Raw genomic sequence first — 17,800 nt, 5'->3', positions numbered from 1 at the left:
ATGTTTCCTATCCCTTTCCAGCCTTAAAAGCTTCCACAAAAGGTTAGAGATTACTTTTTTCCTAGGGAAACAGGCAGGATATTTGTGAATTTTAATTTTCAGTCTTTGAGTACAGGCTATTTTCTTGCCAGTGTCCTTCTCCATTTTTCTGAAGTTTTTGACTTTGTCCACAATATTATTCATTAATCTCTATCTGCTCTTAATTAGGAAGCACAATGCTTCTTGCCATTCTTCAACATTATTTTGTAAATTAAATTATACCACGACCCTCAGCCTTTCCTTGCAAATGTAAAAATTTCTGATGAGAAAATTATCCCCTTTTGATACTTCAAAGAGAAATCTTCAAAGCTCTGAGGTACTTCACACTTAACCACACTCTCTAGAATTAAAAGGTAACTAATGTCACTGGAGCTTGCTTTATTACAAACCAGAATCATCGCACTGGCAAAGATGAAGAAAATCTGTAGGTATTTTCCTGGTACTATGAGGGCCTAACTTAGGTGATGGAAACTTCCTGAAATTCTGTTTGTGCTGTAAAAATTAAGAGTACACGTGAATTATTACAGTTGCTCAGTATAACGTACTAGGTGGAAACTTGGTAAGCTGCTGCAATTTGGTTGCTTTGGAGTTCTGTGGTCATACCATGGATTTCTTCATGCTCTCATGTACAACATGACCTGTGACAGCCCCCTTGAGAAATGGTTAGGGTTAGGGTTGGATCCACTATAATATTATCCCACAGCTATAAAGACCTCAGCAAGCAGCTATTTTAAGCAGGGAAGAACAGAGAACAAGAGCAAACTTCTGCAAAACATGTTCAGCTGTCTCCATTTCTGGAATACCAGGGTGGGCAATGTTGCTGTGGTGTGCTTTCTGACAGCCTCAGGTAGGACACAACCCTTTCATCTCCCTTCCCCTTCTTCTTTCTCTTCTTTATGACAGCTTTAATGGTTTAATGTGTACTTGAGGATATAACTATAAGGTTTAATCCTAAATGTGTCTTGGAAAGAATAAACTGTAAGCCTACTGGCAACAGGCAGAAATATTTCCAGCGTAATTGTTTCTGCAGGATACCACCTGGTGTATATTTGCTTCACTTTAATAGTCTCTAGTGGTTTAATGTGATATATTCAAATCATACCACTAAGCCAAAGTGCAAACAGCATTTAAAAATATATTCAGAATAATGTACATCACTTTTTCTTTCCACAGCTATTTGGTTTCTTATTCAAATGTTACCAGGTCACCACTGGCTGCGTGCTGGTGTACTGCTCTTGGGCTGGATTTCCCTGACACTCTCAAGCACTTCATCAGCTGTGTGTAGAGGAGCTGACTCATCTGCTGCTTTCCAGTACTCCTAGGCATGACTTTCTACTTCCACTATAAACATTGTCAAAGATGGGATGAGAGGATTTGATAAGAGAGATTTATCCATGAACTGCTACAGTTCTCTATTCTTCATGTTGATTGCGGTGTGTGTTTCTCTTTTGTGAATACAGGCCTTATGCCTTACCTATAATCCCTTTATACTGGAGTGTCTTCAGCAGCAACCCTAAACCCAGGATCTGAAGTAATAAACGTCTGCTTTCAGCTGCACAAAGATCTACTTCAAAAACTGTTGCAAATGTTCCTGCAAGGAAAATTAGTTACTATTGCCTCTTTATTGAAAAAACGTGTCTAACATCTTTAAAGAGTTTTCCATTAGCAAGAGGTTTTGGTACATGCCAAGACCTAGGGCATAATTTTTAATTCTGTCTGACTAACACTTTGAAATGGAGTACTTTCTTCTGCTGTACTGGAATCCTGTTATTTATTTTTTCTGGGATGGGATTTTATGATAATGTATATTATAAATCCACCCAAAAGGGAGATTTCAGTGTCTTACAAGTGCTTATCTGGTCAAAGTACTCATCTGCAGCCAACAACCCAATTACAAAATGATTATTTTGAAAAACAATCACAAGTTAAGCACTTTTTAGATATCTTGAGAAAGAAGATTAAAGTATCATTAATTAGTTGAAGGATTTTAACCACAAGTTGGTGAGGAGGCTTGGAGTTAAAATTTTACTCTCAGGATCTAGGTTGTAGACACAATGAAAAGTCATAGATATGAAGTCCTAAATTCTCTAGGCTTGGATTTGTTTTAGGTACTGTTAATGGAATATAAGAGTTGGTCACTACTAAATACAGTTGCAAAGGATTTAAAACTAAATGAGAATGAAGGAAGTAAATTATCACAAAACTCTACTGAAGTAACACTACTGTGCAGCTCTTTCCACTTCTGTTTCTCTCCTTTTCATCTCACTTCTGCATCAGGATGTGCAACAAAAAGATTATAGTAAAGAAAGGTTATTTAGTAAAATATGTAGACCTTTATATCCTTCTTCACCAGTGATCTTCATAATGACCTGAAAGGGACAGAGGAGACTCCTCACAGCTCTAGTCCACTAGTCTGAGGCTTCAGTGAGCATCACAAGAGGTTACTTCTATGAATGGCAATTCTTACAGTCATCAAAAGCCACAGCATCTAAAACAATTTGTTTAAAAGATTTTAAAATTATTGAGGTTGTTCTGATTTAAAGACAATTTGACCAGACACAAAGATCATAAGTGAAACTTTAGCTCTGATACCAGTAGCACTTATTGTTCCTAGTTTCCCATTAGCAAACCAGATTGTTTTAAAATAGAGCCTAGTTAAACGGGTTTTTTTTTAAGCATTGTGATAGTCTTGACTTGTGCAACAAGGAACAGGAGAGAATACCGAGGTATTCCCATGTGTCTATCTGTCTAGGCCACCAGGGGGGACTCATTCCTCGTCTATATCATTTACTGAATCAAGTATCTGAAAAAAAACCCACCTGTTCTTGAGCCAGGTCTAGAAAGTCACAGAGTTCAGCAGAGAGCTTGTCTTCATTCATGTTAAAAGAGCTTTTATATTAAATCTTGTAAATCTACAGCAGTCTTTCCAGTCTACCTATGTACATCAGTCACCCAAAGCACCGTGCCGCGAAGCAGGTACAAGTATGGCTGAAGGTGAATGTGCTTTCAGCTGGATAACCATATGTATTAATAGGATACAGCCAGTGCCATCTCATTCCCATCTCAAACTGACCTGTGACTTTCGCTACACCTATTGAACTGCCCGAAGAGAGAGCCTGGCTTGGTTTCTTATTGATCAGACTCCACATCAGTAGCCATGGCTTTGTCATTGAAAGGAGCCTTTTTTGACCATACATGCACAAGGTGTCTTCTTTAGTGGCTGCTTCATTGCTCCTTAGTGGCTGTTGCATCACTCCATTTATTTTTTTCCCAGCTATTACATCCTACCCAATTTATTTCAATTTTGCTACATGTTTTACTATTTTTAAGCAAAATTTGGCTGTTTTGAAACAGAACTATATTATTGCTATGATCACAAAGGGTCTCTATGCTTCATAGCATCCTATTAAACAACAGCAAAAATCTGTGTGAGATGTATGCATTCTGGAGATCTGTCAGGAAAGCTGTGTAATTTTGAATTCCCACTTAAAAGATAAAGGTTAGACATTTCTTTCAGTCTCGAACTCTGTGAGGGCAGTGGGACTCTTCTTGTGGTCTGTAGAAAGATTTGATAATACTGAAGAGAAGTCTCCAGCCATATTAAATTTCTAAATTTTTATCTTTGTGAATTATTACATGTATTAGCTCATTAAAGTTGGCACTTTAAGGTACTTTTAATTGAATTCTCACCTTCCTTAACTAGTCTGGAACTCGCCCCATCTTCTGGGTGCATCAGTCATGTTTTTGTGAATGTCGCTAGTCCTAAATTATCTTTTGCATTGCATATTCAGGCTTCTGAAAACTAACTTTTTAATCTTTTGCACTTCATAATATGTAAAATATTACCCTGGTGTGCACAGAATTTATGAGAATAAAAACTTTAAGCATTGTGTTGGGGAGTGGGGAGAGTTGTAACAATTGATTAAGTTATATTTGTTGTAAGTAATTTTTCTTGAGTTTCCAGCTTAGCAGAAAGCCAAATACCAGTCTCCTGTATATATTGCTTTTTTTGTCATAAAAAATACAATTTCTGATCTAAGAGGAGCCTGCAGACATACAAATCAAGAAGGTAATGCCCGAGAAAATAATTTCTGTAAGTCATTCTTCCATATATTCAGTAAGTTTCTGTATTTTATTATATTCAGAAAAGTAATTGTTTTTCCTGTTAGATGGTGATTGTGCTCTCTTAAATACGGTATTGGACTCTTTTGGATCTATTTCTGTAGTTGGGACTAGTAGTATTGCTGGATTTGTGCAGTGAAAGCTGACCTAGGTTTGGGTCACAGAATTGGTATAGCAGATACAGAAAAAAAAAGTTATTCCATGTGTGTTGTACTACCAGACAGAAATAAGTGTATCTAATACCAAAAGTGCTTGAAGAGTTTTTGGTTTAGTGTTTCAAACTTGAGTGACAAAATGTGTAACCTGGACTTTATCAGCATGCCAGGGTAAAATTCAGTTCCTAACCTAGCTTCAGTGGTGACAGGTAGATTCTATGTTCTTATAGAAACATCCAAGTCACAATCTGACGGCTTTTGTTGTTCACTGTCTCATGTTTAGTGTCTGCCTGGATCCGGGCCTGTGCACTGCATTGTCACAACAGTCAGGGGTTGAGCTTTGTGCTCTTGGACAATTGTTCAGCGCAGCTTCACTAGGAGACACTGTGGGCAAGAGCATGGGATAAGGTCAAAGAGGGAGGCTGGGAGACAGATGTGGGACTTACCAATTATAATTTTATGAATTTCTAAGACTGCTTTCACTAAGAAGTATAACTGTGATCAACATAGATTTGAAGATGGGTAGCTGACTGTGCAGGACATCAGCGGTTCCACTCAGTAACAAGTGAGAAAGTTGAATTCAGCTTCTGCATTTACCTCCATTTGGAAATACATCATCTAATTACACTCCTCCAGAGTGCTGGTGTGATCTTAAAGCATGGTGAGCTTTGTAAGAAATTCATACTGAAAACTTGTGAGAATTACTGAATATCATATGAATAAAAGAGTAGACTTAGTCTTCATAATGTGTGTATTTTTCTCTTCTTTAGTATGTACAGAAATCTCTGTGAGTGTTAGAAATTATGCATTAACAAATGTTACATCTGATGGGTCAACAAAACTTGCCCTTTATGTACTTCTGGTAATCATAATTTTACTTCTTCTCACTTCCCCTTTTCACGCAGTTTTCTCTTTCATTTTTCACTCGTGGCTTGAGCTGTGTTGTCTGAGGAAAATGTGACAGCAAAACCAGAAATACATTCTCTTCACAAAATTTATTGTGATGATAACCGATAGTGCTGCAGTAGGATTAAGAAGGCAAAGAATTTGACAAAATTACCAAAAGCAAATTTCCCTGAAGACATGTGACTGAGGATGACTGCTGACTTTTTGTTCCTCTTTTCCTCAAACAAAATTTGCTCACTGAATAGTGAACAAAATAAGTCTCCATGTTTGGACTAATTTTTTTCATTTTATTCACCCCTGGAGTCAGTGAACTTCTTTGTACATCATCAGATCTAGAAATGTCATATACTTTTTGTGGTAAGTAAAAACCAGCTTATTCTTTTCTTACTGGTGTTTGCACAACAGTTACTGTAGTCTGAGGAAATACAATCTTTCATATTGTTTCTTTGGTGAATACAGAAAGATAAAAAGAAGTTCAGCTGTTATATTTCTGTTATTAATTAGCCTATTATAAGACTTATACTGCATAGGCATAAATATTACCAGAACGCTTGTTGCAGCAACTATGAGAGAAGTTTACTTCCATGTAAAGCAGGTACGTTTATATTCAGGAAATATTAGTGGATAAGGGATTTAAACTTGTTTGCAAGCACTGAAATGTATAAGCTATCCACATTGATTTAACTAATATATTGCAACAAAAAGCTTTATTGAAAAAAAGAGGGAATGTGGTATGCTGTCTGGGCAGAGGATCAGTCATGTCTGGGATAACAGAGTGTGTCCCTGCTTGCTCTGTCTGTGTTGTGGGTTGCTGGATCTATGCAGTTCACTGATTTTTCTTATTTTGTTGATTTTGTAACAACTTGTGACATCCATGGTGTCTGTGTTGAACAGGCTTAGTGTGCCCATGTGGACTCAGTGGCCAGAAGGTGGGCTTTTGTGGAAATATTTTGCAAGGAAAGGTCCATGTCTTTTGTAAATTTGTGCATTACTAGTGTGTGTCACTGTAAAATAGCTCTATAAACGGAGGTGCAAAAGGAGATTTTTATTTTGGATACTTTGCATTAATACTCATTTAAAAAATATAGCAAGGTTAAAGTGGTCATACGTAAGCTCACAAACCAAACCTTTGACCATGGTGAGTTTTGTTTCATCTTCTTCCTGTTGTAATTTCCGGTGGGTAGTTCTATCCGAGATGAGAAGCTGACTGCTGGTTACTGACAGCCAGTTTCCCTTTGCAGGTCACTGCTTTAGTCCCCAAAATACATGACAAAACCCTTCACTGTAAAGCACCCTGACATCCCATTTGCTCTCTGGGTTAGGAGAGAGAGCACGCTTCCCATCGCCAGACCCACAGCAGGCAGGGCACTTCGTCAGCATGAGCACAATAAGGAGGGCAGAAGCAAACTGACTTGAGCAGACTTCTTTCCTAAAATAGTCCAAACAAAAATGCTGTCTGGCAATCCTTCCAAAGCTGTCACTGAATGATCTTTTTAAAAATTAAAATACCAGCTAATGGGCTCTAAATTTGGTTAGATTCAGGTTGTATGATGCTTTATCACACTGCATTTGACACTGCGCATTGTACAATGCTAGGTGGGTCACCCAAAAAGTGAATCTACTCAAAGGCTCATTTACATTATCCTGGAAAATATGCTGGTACGTTAAAAACATTTTTAGCTGTAGTCAGCAAGTTTATATAGATTCCATGGTTAGCATAAGTAGGGATATTTTCAGCAGAGGACCATGCTTGCTTACCACGAATAAAATGTTCCTGTAGCTTCAAAAGAGGAATAAAGGTACTTCTGCTCTCAGTTTTTCATGCAAAGTATCAACCAAATATTAACTAGATAATTTACTTCTCTTGCTACTCAAGAAATGTGCCCTGTAAGCATATAAATAAAAATTATATTTCAAAATACATATGTAATATTTACTATGAATACTTACCTTAGGCAATTTTATAGTATATACCTTATAGTAAATACATTTCAAAATGTGCATGTGTTTATTCTGACTGTGTATATATGTATATTTTTGTTGTTTTTCCTGGAGAAGCCTATTCACACTACCAATAAGAAACACTTTTTTCCTGTAGATTCTACAGCCCATGCTTTCATGTTTAATTTGACTCCTTGCAGCACCATGAACAAACCCATCTGGAATGCTGCTCTTACCTGGATTCTAAGTGAGTTCTTGAGTTCCTCTCGACTAGACAATTATATTCTGCAAATGCAGAAAATTGAATACAAGCAAAAAGCTGATGCATCATCCTAAATGCCAAATGATTTAGATCAGTTTCTGTGATTAAAAATGGAATAGATAAACTACAGTGATGGACAGAAATGATGATTTGTGGAAATAAGTGTATGTGAGTTTTACTTGTTGGATCAGTTACCATAGCTTTACATGCTAACTGGCACTGTACGTGCAAACCTGAGATGGTTTAGGTGCAAGTGCATTTGTCTGGAAGAAGCAGACAAGATTTGCAAGCCCTTAAGCTATTTTGGGCTAAGGAAGATCCACGTCTTTTTTAGGAGAGAGAATATCATTAGGCTAGCCCAGTATGGCAGGACTTGTACTAAAAATATTCCTGTTCCAGAAGCTGGAAATGGTACTGGATTGTGTATGAAAACCCAGCTTCAACATTTAAACCCGGCTTTAAGATGTCAACTTGAGTTACTTATGAAGTGGCTGTGTTACAAACTTCACCTTCTAACTAAAAAATCTGTAGCTGGACTAAGTTTGCTTCCCTGGATAGCTATCTTTGTCACGGCTACCAGCATTCAGCACAGCTTGTTTGCAGCACCTGCTTAAAACTACAGAGTCCTCATCTAAGTATTTATTTGGTTACTTGTGGAGCTGAGTGAACTCTGTTATCTTGTCCCTGCCCATGGCAGGGGGGTTGGAACTAGATGATCTTAAGGTCCTTTTCAACCCTAACTATTCTATGATACTATGACTCTATCTTTGCCAAATAAATTAAAGCAGGTTTTGAAATTGTTCACTCAAATGTTTTTTAAGACTGGTGGGTTTTGTTGGAAAGCAGCTATTTGTCTGACTGGAAATAACAGTATCAAGATAGGTATTTTGGCTAGTTTTGGGTAAGTCTTTAAAAGTGCTCTGTTTCAGAGAACACCAGTTTTTATCTGTCTGCATATACAGTTTTCCTCCCCCCCAGCTACCATTTTCTTACTTGCAATGTCTTAACTAGGAAGTGACATCATCTTTTTGAAGATTGTCTTCAATGTTTGGTACGATGGTGCCAGAGCATTACACTGGAAAGAAGTCATTTGCAGCGGAGCTGATGATGAATACTCAGTGTGTGGAATGCTGAAAGGAGGTGAGTGTGGAAAACAGACGGTGCCTTTCCCTTGCCTGGAAGGTTCTCTCCACAACAGGGCCATATCCTGCCAGCCCTTTTCACCACTAAGCAGGTTTCTTAAAAGACCCATGCAGACATACTTTTCACTCCACAACCAAAAACCTGCTCGGCTTTCAGCAGACTTCAGAGCAAGCAGTTATCTGGCACCAGAATCCCACTGAAATAGAGAACTTCCAGGTTCTATGTTTTAATATCCTTGTACTGCAATTTCCATCTCTATAAATTAGGATTACTAATAGCCTTCATCTCATTATAACACTTTTATTATTAACATCTCTAAAATTACTTGGAAATACTACACTTGACTGGACTGTGCAGAAAGCCAGGGGCATTACTAATATCCAGAACACAGTTTATTTAGATAAGTGCCTAGATGGGTTTTTAAAGAGATTCTCTACACCCATGTATAATGCTTTTTTTTAGTAGAGTCAATCCTGTTCTAGGGGCTAACCAACATTAACATCACACAGGTTCAGACCCAGAGTATTCCGGCAGGATGTCAAGCTAAAGGACAAAAGGACCTGTAAGGAGGTCAAAATACACAGCCCATGTTTTCCTTTATTTAAAAATTAACATAATCTCTCTTTGGTTATCATTCAGCTGAACTGCTAGTATAAGTATGGGAGTTATCACAGTGGGATTGGTCTATAGGAGGCATTGCAGGAGCGCTGTGGTTAATTTCTATTTTCTAATGTAATTTAGACAAATAGGCAGAGCTCTGGGAGAAGAAACAGGTGAGAGCTTTACCAGTGAAACAGTAAATGGCATTGGCACTAAGAGATATGCCGTATTGCTTTGAAGTTATTTAGGAAGTTTGATTGATGCTTTATGATTAAATAACCATTTGTATTATAACTATCTCTGTTTTACAGAAACGCTTGAAACAGTGTTCAACATTAAAGGTGCAAGAACAAAGTTTCCAAAGGTACTTCTCGGCATTTTATATAAAGAAATAACTGTAGTAAAATCACATACTTCCATGCATGTATTTTCTGAAAAGAGGTTTTCACCCAAACTGTAGAAAGCAGGAAAAGGAAATGTCAGAAAACTTTCTCATGCTTGAAGTGTTGACTCCAGTCCTCACAGAAATCATCAGAACCATTCCAAACAGCTACATAGACAAGAGTGGGCAGCATTATGCACTAATTTCCTTTTTCTTGCTTGTTTTAGGGCAATTATAGCATTATTTTACAAGGATTTTCTGATGATTCTGAGAAAAATATGATCATGTGCTTGAATTTCACCATGCTAGTAAAACGAGATCCTTTCTGAATGCAAGAGATGTTTCAAATCATTGCAGAACATGGAGGTCACTTCTGCAAGCAACTGGAATCGGAACTGCGAAATAATAAGCACACTAATTTTCCTGAGATAGAGTACATCGAATACTGTTTGGAAAGCTACATGATGGATAGTCTTATACATATATAGCACTACTGTAATCAGATGATCAGTCAATGTGCACAAAATATCTGGGAATCAGGCATCCTGATTAATCGCCAGAATGACCTGACTGGATGTCAGGCTGAGCATTTTGGTGCTGTGCGTCAAGTTATGAAAAAGCTGAGTCCTTTCAGACTGTGCTAAACTAATTCAAGACATTTTGAAGTGCAGGAATCAGAAGTTTACTTGTACTCAAAATAGAACAGTAATTGAATCTGGGAACTGTGGTGTTTGTGTGGGGGGGTTCTTTAAACAATAAAATTTTTTGTGCAGTCGATTTTGAGAAATGTTTTTTTTTTCTCCTCTTGCTTTCTGTTAGGTGTTTCCTAATGTTCTCTGTTTGCACTGAGCTGAACCAGAAGAGCAGCAATTTGTACTAGCTGATGTGCCTAACATGCAAAGTGGAACATGTTTCCAGTTACACTGATACGGTATGGCTGAATTTAGCCATCCAGAGCTTATAACTGCAACCCCATAGTGTGTTTTTAGCTCTTGCTCAAAGACCAAGGGGCAGAGGCTACACAAGCCCTTCAGAAGCAGGAGGATGGTCGTTGCCCAACAGGTTGGTCTCTTCCTCAGCTATCAATAAGCTGTGGCTTATTGCCCCTTGAGCAGCCCAACGTTCAGTATGCACCTTCCCTCTCTGCTGCACCTCCACACCTGAGACCTTTGGTAAGATTTTGACAGAGCATCAGATTTGGCCCTCAGCAAGAGAGCTGGCATCCTTGGATGATACTGTATGGTGAAAGACAGCTGACCAGAGTGATGTACAAATGCTTCCTGCCTTCAGATAGGTACCCTCCTTATGATATTAGGATGCCATGTTCTCTTTCCAGCCTCAGTCCCCAGCCAGTGGAAACTTCATGAGTTCAGATACTTTTCACTAATGAAGTTGCATGTTGCACTGGCTGCTGGGTTGTGCTAGCAGATTGCTTCCAAACGCCTGAAAAAATGAAAACCCAGAACAAGCTGACACTCTTTCAGGCTGCTAAATACCAAGCACAAAAATTAGCAGAAGTTAAGCCTTTGACCCCACTTTACATGTAAAATTGTTTTTGAAATAGGGAATCAGAACACTCAAGAAAAAATCCATACCCAAGTGTGTAGATACTTCATTTAAAACTTGGTTTCAGTATAGCTAGGTTTGCAATCTAAAGCAAAATCAGGAGTTAATAAAAATATATAAAGTCAAACTACATCATGTCTGGAGACAAGAAGCCACAGTTACATCCATACAGCAATGGTAAAGTCTGCACTTGTGTTCAGTCCACAGACTGTTCCAGGAGCAGTCCATGATGGAGTATCACATCAGCTGCTGCTTGTATTTGAATCAAATCACTAGAGTTGCAATCAGTTTCCTCTGAATCTAAGACATCAGTCAAAAGCAGACGGAGAGCCTGATAACCAATACCTACTTTTCTTATTCTATTTTGCACATTTCAAATAGCATTACTGGTCTAGGGAACACCCTTTACTGTATGAATGTTTGTATCCCTGTGTACCCATTTCACAGTTGTACAGTAATCACCAGCTGAAGCCTCAAAACAATTTTTAGTGACAAAGTGTTCTGAGACTTTTGCTGCCCTGAATTATTCAAGGTGTTAGAAGAAACGCTTTGTTTATTAAGCAGCAAATTCCACAGACAGGAGAGATTAACAGCTCCTGGAAATCAAGGGCATTCATGTACTCTTTTATTTCATAGGCACACATTTTAATGCCTTGAGAATTTTACATAAAATGGACAGTATATGTAAAGGTAAATAGCATTTCTGTATCTAACTAAGGACATTTACAGATAAACATATGTATTCAGTAACTTGCATTGCAGACTTTTATAGTATAGGTCTTCAGCTGGAGGGTTATGATTACACATGCCAGAAGATAGGATTGCGAGGCAGAACACAGGAGCCATAACTTTATAAAGCAAAGACCTTTCAAAGGCCTCAGGCTCTCTCCTGCACATGACTGAAGGTTTCTGCTTATTGCAGTGTTGGTGGCTGCTGTGCCACATTCCCCCATGGACAAGAGGAGACAGGGTTTTGTGAGATGTAAGATCATGCAAAGAGCTTACCCTGAAATTGCTGTGATACCATAGGGTAAAGGGCACAGCTGAGGGCAGAGCTCTGCTCTGCATGTGTTGTTCCTGAGACACAGCAGTTATGAGGCTTTCTGCTGTTGTCTGGAGCTGACAAAAGTTGTCATTTAACATTTTTCCTTTCCAGACTTTCCCAAGCCCATACTTGGGTCTCCACAGCAAAGAGGAGTCTACTGAGAATGAGGTGAATTACTTTGGACTCGGTAAAGACTGATCTGAATGTTTCTATTTTCTTCAGTTTATTTGGTCAGTAAACTTGGATCCATTTTTTACTTCTTCATTTCCTGAATCTGTCCAGAGTTGGAATGGTGTGAATGCTGTGAAGTAAACCATTCACTAAATGTTTCTTGCTTAAAATATTCACCGAGACTTACACATCCTGAGATAACTGCATTTTCCAGGTGTTCCAGTGAGCTGTGCAAAGCCCCCTCCCCTGCAAACTGCAATAAATCAAGGAAGGCTTTGTGTGTAGCACACTTATCTGAAACTAATATTTAAAGCCTTCACAAGTATTTCTTTTTCTCTCCCTCATTACTGTTGTTTTTAAGCAGCTGTCAGGAATTGCTGCAGATGGGAAAATAGCTTTTCTTCACCCCCTCACCCTCTGTCGCCAAATATGTAATTATCAGAAGAAGCAGTTCCTGTAAAATGTGTTTTCCCATAAGAGTGAACACTTTTTGATCTGTGTTATTACAGTTTAATGCGATTAAAAACAGTAAAGAATGCATAGGTTCAAATGAAAGAAATCCTGCTAACCGCAGTAGCATATACATTTGCTGTCTGAAATTGTAACATCATGTAAGATAGACACACAAAGGAAATTCCTTGTAATTCAGGTATTACAAAAGTATATCTAGTTTCCAGGGATGTACTGGAAGGCATAAACAATCCCTCAGTCACCAGTTAGCTTAGCTAGTAAAAAGCGTGAGTACTCATACGCGTGCGTACTGCTACTGAACAAATAAACTACATGATGCCTGCAGCAAGGAGTTGAACTTGACAATGCAGGAGATGTGTCTGGATCTGTTTTGCAGGCATCAAAAGAGAAACATAGCGACGTTAATCCCTTTTGCACAATTTTTTTTCCCCATGAAAGATGCTAGTAATTGCCTTTGAAGTGTCAGTGTACCACATTATGCTGAATGACTTCAGCTGCTTCGTTCTGCCTGTGCGTTTGTGCCAGCACAGGGAGTGCAGGGGCAGCAGATGGGGATAGTGACATTTCTAATGGGAAGAGGTGGGGAGGAAGGGAAGGGCAGGCACCTCAGGGCAGAGAGAGAAGGAGAAAGGAAATGTGGAAACTCTCCTTGCTGGTGTTAGAAATCACTGGACTTTGGAAGTCCTAGAGAATAGTCACTTGTGCACACGTACTTGTCACAGGGGCCTTGATGCATGGCTGCTATAGACTGGTATATCCATAACCTCTTTTCTTCAAGGTACATTTTACTACTGGCAAAAAGAGACCTTATACATTTACATATATGTATACATATACATATGCATTCACATACACATAATCATACATTTAATATATATACATGCATATATACACACACATATACACACATGTATGTATTTGGCCAGATAATATATAACAGCTTTCCAAAGCTTCTGAGTGAAAAAACCCAGAGTTTTTTAGAGAGGGACTTTAGCTTAAACAACTCCCTTAGCTGCAGGTGTTGTGGTTTTGTATTTAAATGTCTTACTAACATAATTTCTTACTGACATATATTTTAACTTTGTAAATTATAATTTTGTTTTAGTGCTTTTGGTTATATAAAAAACAAATGGGTGGAAATATGGAGTAAAATGATATGTACAATTTCAGATTTGAAAATATGGAAGAGAATAAAGGAGAAAGTGCAAGTGGGGTAAACAGTTACAGCAAATATACAATCAAACACAAGATGTTTGAAATATTTATAGACAAAATATTGCAATATTCGCGAGTCAGACACTAATATTAGGTTTACTTGAAAGAGATTTTCTCCATTCTGTCAATACAACAAGGATGAATAAGATACCATAATTCTGTTAGAAGAGTTAAATTCACCATAAGCTCAAGGTATTCAGCAATTACAATTATAATGATCTGGGGTTTTAATACTTGGATTGCAATGGTGCCTTCTGTAAGAAGTTTTTAATCAGAATTGTTGCTTCCCTGCTACATAATGTATAAATATTTATGAAATTAGTAAGGTAATATTTTAAGGGTTCTTTGAAGTGTGAATTATGGCCAGAATCAAAACAGCTACTAAGCATCTACCCCCAAGAGAATGACGCAGAATACCTTAATTCTGCAGTGAGATGTTTTGACACCTCCAAAGAGCAACCCATAGATTTTATGCAATGAGGGGACTGGTCTGGGGCTGTGCAAGGTAGCAAGGGATGTCAGACAAACCACATTCATTCATATTTTCCAGTGCAATTTCCACTGTAATTCGTATTTCAAAGCATTAGCAGGCTGAAAAGCATATAGCATAACACAGTAAAGTATATACCAGAATCTAAGCAGGACTTCACTGGAATACAAAGCTGAAAATAGAGCCAAATGCCTAGCTATAGTGTGTCTTGACCATATGTATTGTTTGGATATTTAAATTGATGTTGCATGGATTTGACATCTAATTTAGTCTATTTTGCAAAAGTCTCACACATTTCTGAGAGACAACACACTGACCATACTTCTGTGAAATATAAGATGCTAGGCAAACTCTTATTTTCCACCACAGTAAAGTATGTGGCTGTGTTATCAAAAAGCTTGTAACACAAGAACATCGGTGCTATCTCTACACCAAAACACTGACCCTTTCAGTGATTGCTTTCTATTTTTAGATTCTGTCATCTGAAGTTAGAGAAACTAAGAAAAAGGCAATACACTTTGAGGCATGTTGCCCTAATGTGCACTGCAGTCAGGTGGACAGTCCAGTCTGCCGTCTCTTGGTGGGACTGGAAGGTTTTCCAGTTTCCCAGAGATCATTCACAGGAATCACTGTAGACTTGTGGACCTCAGGAACATCATAGAACATCAGTGTCACTTCTTGGTGGACTGGGGTGGTTACTGCCAGCCAACACCCAGCACCTTCTTTTCTGTAGGGTTGAGAGCCTTCCCCACAGTGTAGGTTTGGTCTTACAAATTAATCTGATTTCCCTAAGCTCACTGTGTTTAGTATCTTACCATGCACACAGTAACACAGAGAGAATCTAGCAGTTGCATGGTAGCCTCAACTTCATACACAAAGTTTTATCTACCAAGAAGAAAGAAATATCAAAGGGTTAAAACCCCAAGCTGACTCTCATCTTGTTAGGCTGCTACATTTTCCATGTTCTTGATGCTAAAACCCCTACTTGAAATATTGAGTATTTCCATTTCCCTCCTTCCTTTACAACTGTGAAACAATTTGAACACTTGGAGTTGAGGTGAAGGCCTCCAAATTGGGTGAGGTTTCTGCCCTGTTACTGGGGGTGTGTTTTAGTTGCTGCAGAACAGTAGGGGTTTTTCACACAACCCAAGAACCACTACTTAAATGTATGTATGCAAAGTAATGAAATTTATCATATCCTGCAGGGTACATTTTTTGAGTTGTCAAGAAAGCATTATTCCCTTCAGGAGATCTTGATGCATGTGAAAGCAAACTACACGATGTTGCCTGCATGCTTTATATTGGGTTTACTCTATTCGTTACTCTATTTTCATTGGGAAAAAACCCTAAAGTAATATTTGACTGTTTAAACATCTAAGATAAATACTAAAATGTTCAAGAAAAAATGATATATGCTCTGTTTAGGCTTTAAACTCTTAATAAGTCTTACACAGCTGGTATCACACCCAGTATAAAAGGAGGAGGTCGGATGCAAGTTAGTGCCTCGCTTTGTGAAATCAACAACAGCTCTCTGGAGGCTATTATCTTGCTGAATAAAAAATTAACAATCAAATGTGAAGGGAAACACTGTACTTGGAACTAAATTCTACACATCCTTACGTGTGACACAAGCTTGCTTCAGTCAATGAAGCCATTTTCTAGGAGGATTTTTACAGTTTAGTCCTTAATAAGGGCATACACGTAATATGAGCTTGTCACTGTGCTCCTGAATGACTCATAAGACTAGAAACAGGCAGAAAGCCTTTCACCTGTAGACTATCAGCATGAATCTGCCACGCAACCAAAAGTGCCTGCTGCAAGATATAAAAATCCCAAGCAGAGTTTTCTGCAGATCTCTCCATGCATTAGCAAATTTCCTCTCCTCCCATTACTACAAGACCTACTGCATAAAAATCTCCCACAGCACAAAGGGGTTTTGCTTATCATGTGACTCTGGGTCACTCAAATCCATGCACAGACTGAAGTTTGAAGATTGTTTCATTAAAGGATTTGCTACTGGCTGAATCATCATCTTTCCACCCTCCCTGTGAAATACAAATGAAAACCAAACCTAAGTGAAGATGCTAAAACATGTAGTGGTCACTTGTGTTTTTCTTCTGCAGCAGGAAGAGTCTTTCTCCGTATAGTTGTATAGTGAAACTGTCTGCAATGCCATGGGTATACTTTGAGGAAAAAAATGGGTTGAGAACCCTGAAAAATCATACAAAGCTTGGAATAGACAGAGCTGGAACATCTTTGTAACATTATGGTTTTCTGGGATGTTGATTCCTGGCCAGGACTTGCAATGGATTCGCTATCAGGTCAAGTTTTCAGGGAGCTGTTGGGCTGGAGGCAAAACTCAGATTTAATCATACACTACTGAAATTAAGAGAACTATTTTCTTGCTTAAAATGAGGTGTTAATTATCTTACTAATTAAAACAACATGAATTAATTTGGATAGTGACTGACAACACACAAGAAGAGTTGTAAGAAAAAGCTGTAGCAGTGATGCTGAGTCACTGAGGACTCATGCAGCAGAGGGTAGTCAAGGATCCCCTGTCCACAGAAGGGTGCTTGCTCTGTAGGCTGATCCTAGCAAAATCTGCCCTTGATTGCTCAAGCACCTTCACAGCTTGGTGCCTTACCCTCTAGGAAACTTGGCTGCAGTGGTGGGTCCTGCCACCAAGGTCAGCAACCTCCCATGCCACATGTCCCACGGCATGAAGGTTTAGAAGGACTGCTGGTGGTGCACCTGACCTGCTTCTGCAGCCACTGGCTCAGGTCTGGCTCCTTACCACCTCTGTCCTTTTCCCCTATTCCTTATTTGCACTGAAGGAGGAACAGGAGGCTGTCTCTGTTGGTATGGAAATAGACAGTCATCTGGATCTAGCAACAACTGTGAGCACCTCTGCTCATAATCCAGCATCAGCCTGAAAATAAGGCTGGGAAATATTATTATTCAGTGGAAGGGAAGTGAAAAGCTTCTGTTGCCTTGGAGCTATTGTTTCTCTCTCTAGCACGGCTGCTTTGAATATTAAAGAAACTAATAGTGATTCAAATTAAAAACTGTGATTAACATGTACTGGCCTAGCATGCTTAGCTGTGAGAAAGCAAGAGATAATAGAAAATGATCCAAAGCCTGTCTTGCAAAAGTGAGCAATCTCATTAAGTTGTGCACTGCCTGCTGCAATGAAGTTATTTTATAGTGCAGAGTGACTTTTGTGCTGGCATTTGGCATAAAGCTACTGTTCTGGTGAAAGCAGAAGCCATGTCTTCTTTAATTTTTAGTT

The 17,800-nt window shown here is 38.6% G+C and overlaps 1 protein-coding gene across 2 annotated transcripts; it reads left to right on the top strand.

Moving 5' to 3' along the window:
• Positions 1-5,266: 5,266 nt before the first annotated feature.
• Positions 5,267-10,327, top strand: LY96 (lymphocyte antigen 96). 2 transcript variants are annotated; one of them, XM_005150811.3, is made up of 5 exons: positions 5,267-5,579; positions 7,321-7,410; positions 8,437-8,565; positions 9,480-9,532; positions 9,778-10,327. In XM_005150811.3, the coding sequence occupies exons 1-5, from the start codon at positions 5,486-5,488 to the stop codon at positions 9,877-9,879; spliced, it is 468 nt and encodes a 155-aa protein (XP_005150868.2). In that variant the 5' UTR covers positions 5,267-5,485; the 3' UTR covers positions 9,880-10,327. The 2 variants fall into 2 exon arrangements, with proteins under 2 accessions (XP_005150868.2, XP_033920926.1); XM_034065035.1 differs by lacking the exons at positions 9,480-9,532; positions 9,778-10,327 and having other exon boundaries at positions 8,437-8,800.
• The last annotated feature ends 7,473 nt before the right edge of the window (positions 10,328-17,800 follow it).

Source organism: Melopsittacus undulatus, chromosome 1 (assembly GCF_012275295.1).
Source record: "Melopsittacus undulatus isolate bMelUnd1 chromosome 1, bMelUnd1.mat.Z, whole genome shotgun sequence".
Classification (NCBI taxonomy): Eukaryota; Metazoa; Chordata; class Aves; order Psittaciformes; family Psittaculidae; genus Melopsittacus; species Melopsittacus undulatus.
The sequence above is the reverse complement of the archived record's forward strand: the minus strand, read 5'-3'. Positions and strand labels throughout refer to the sequence as shown.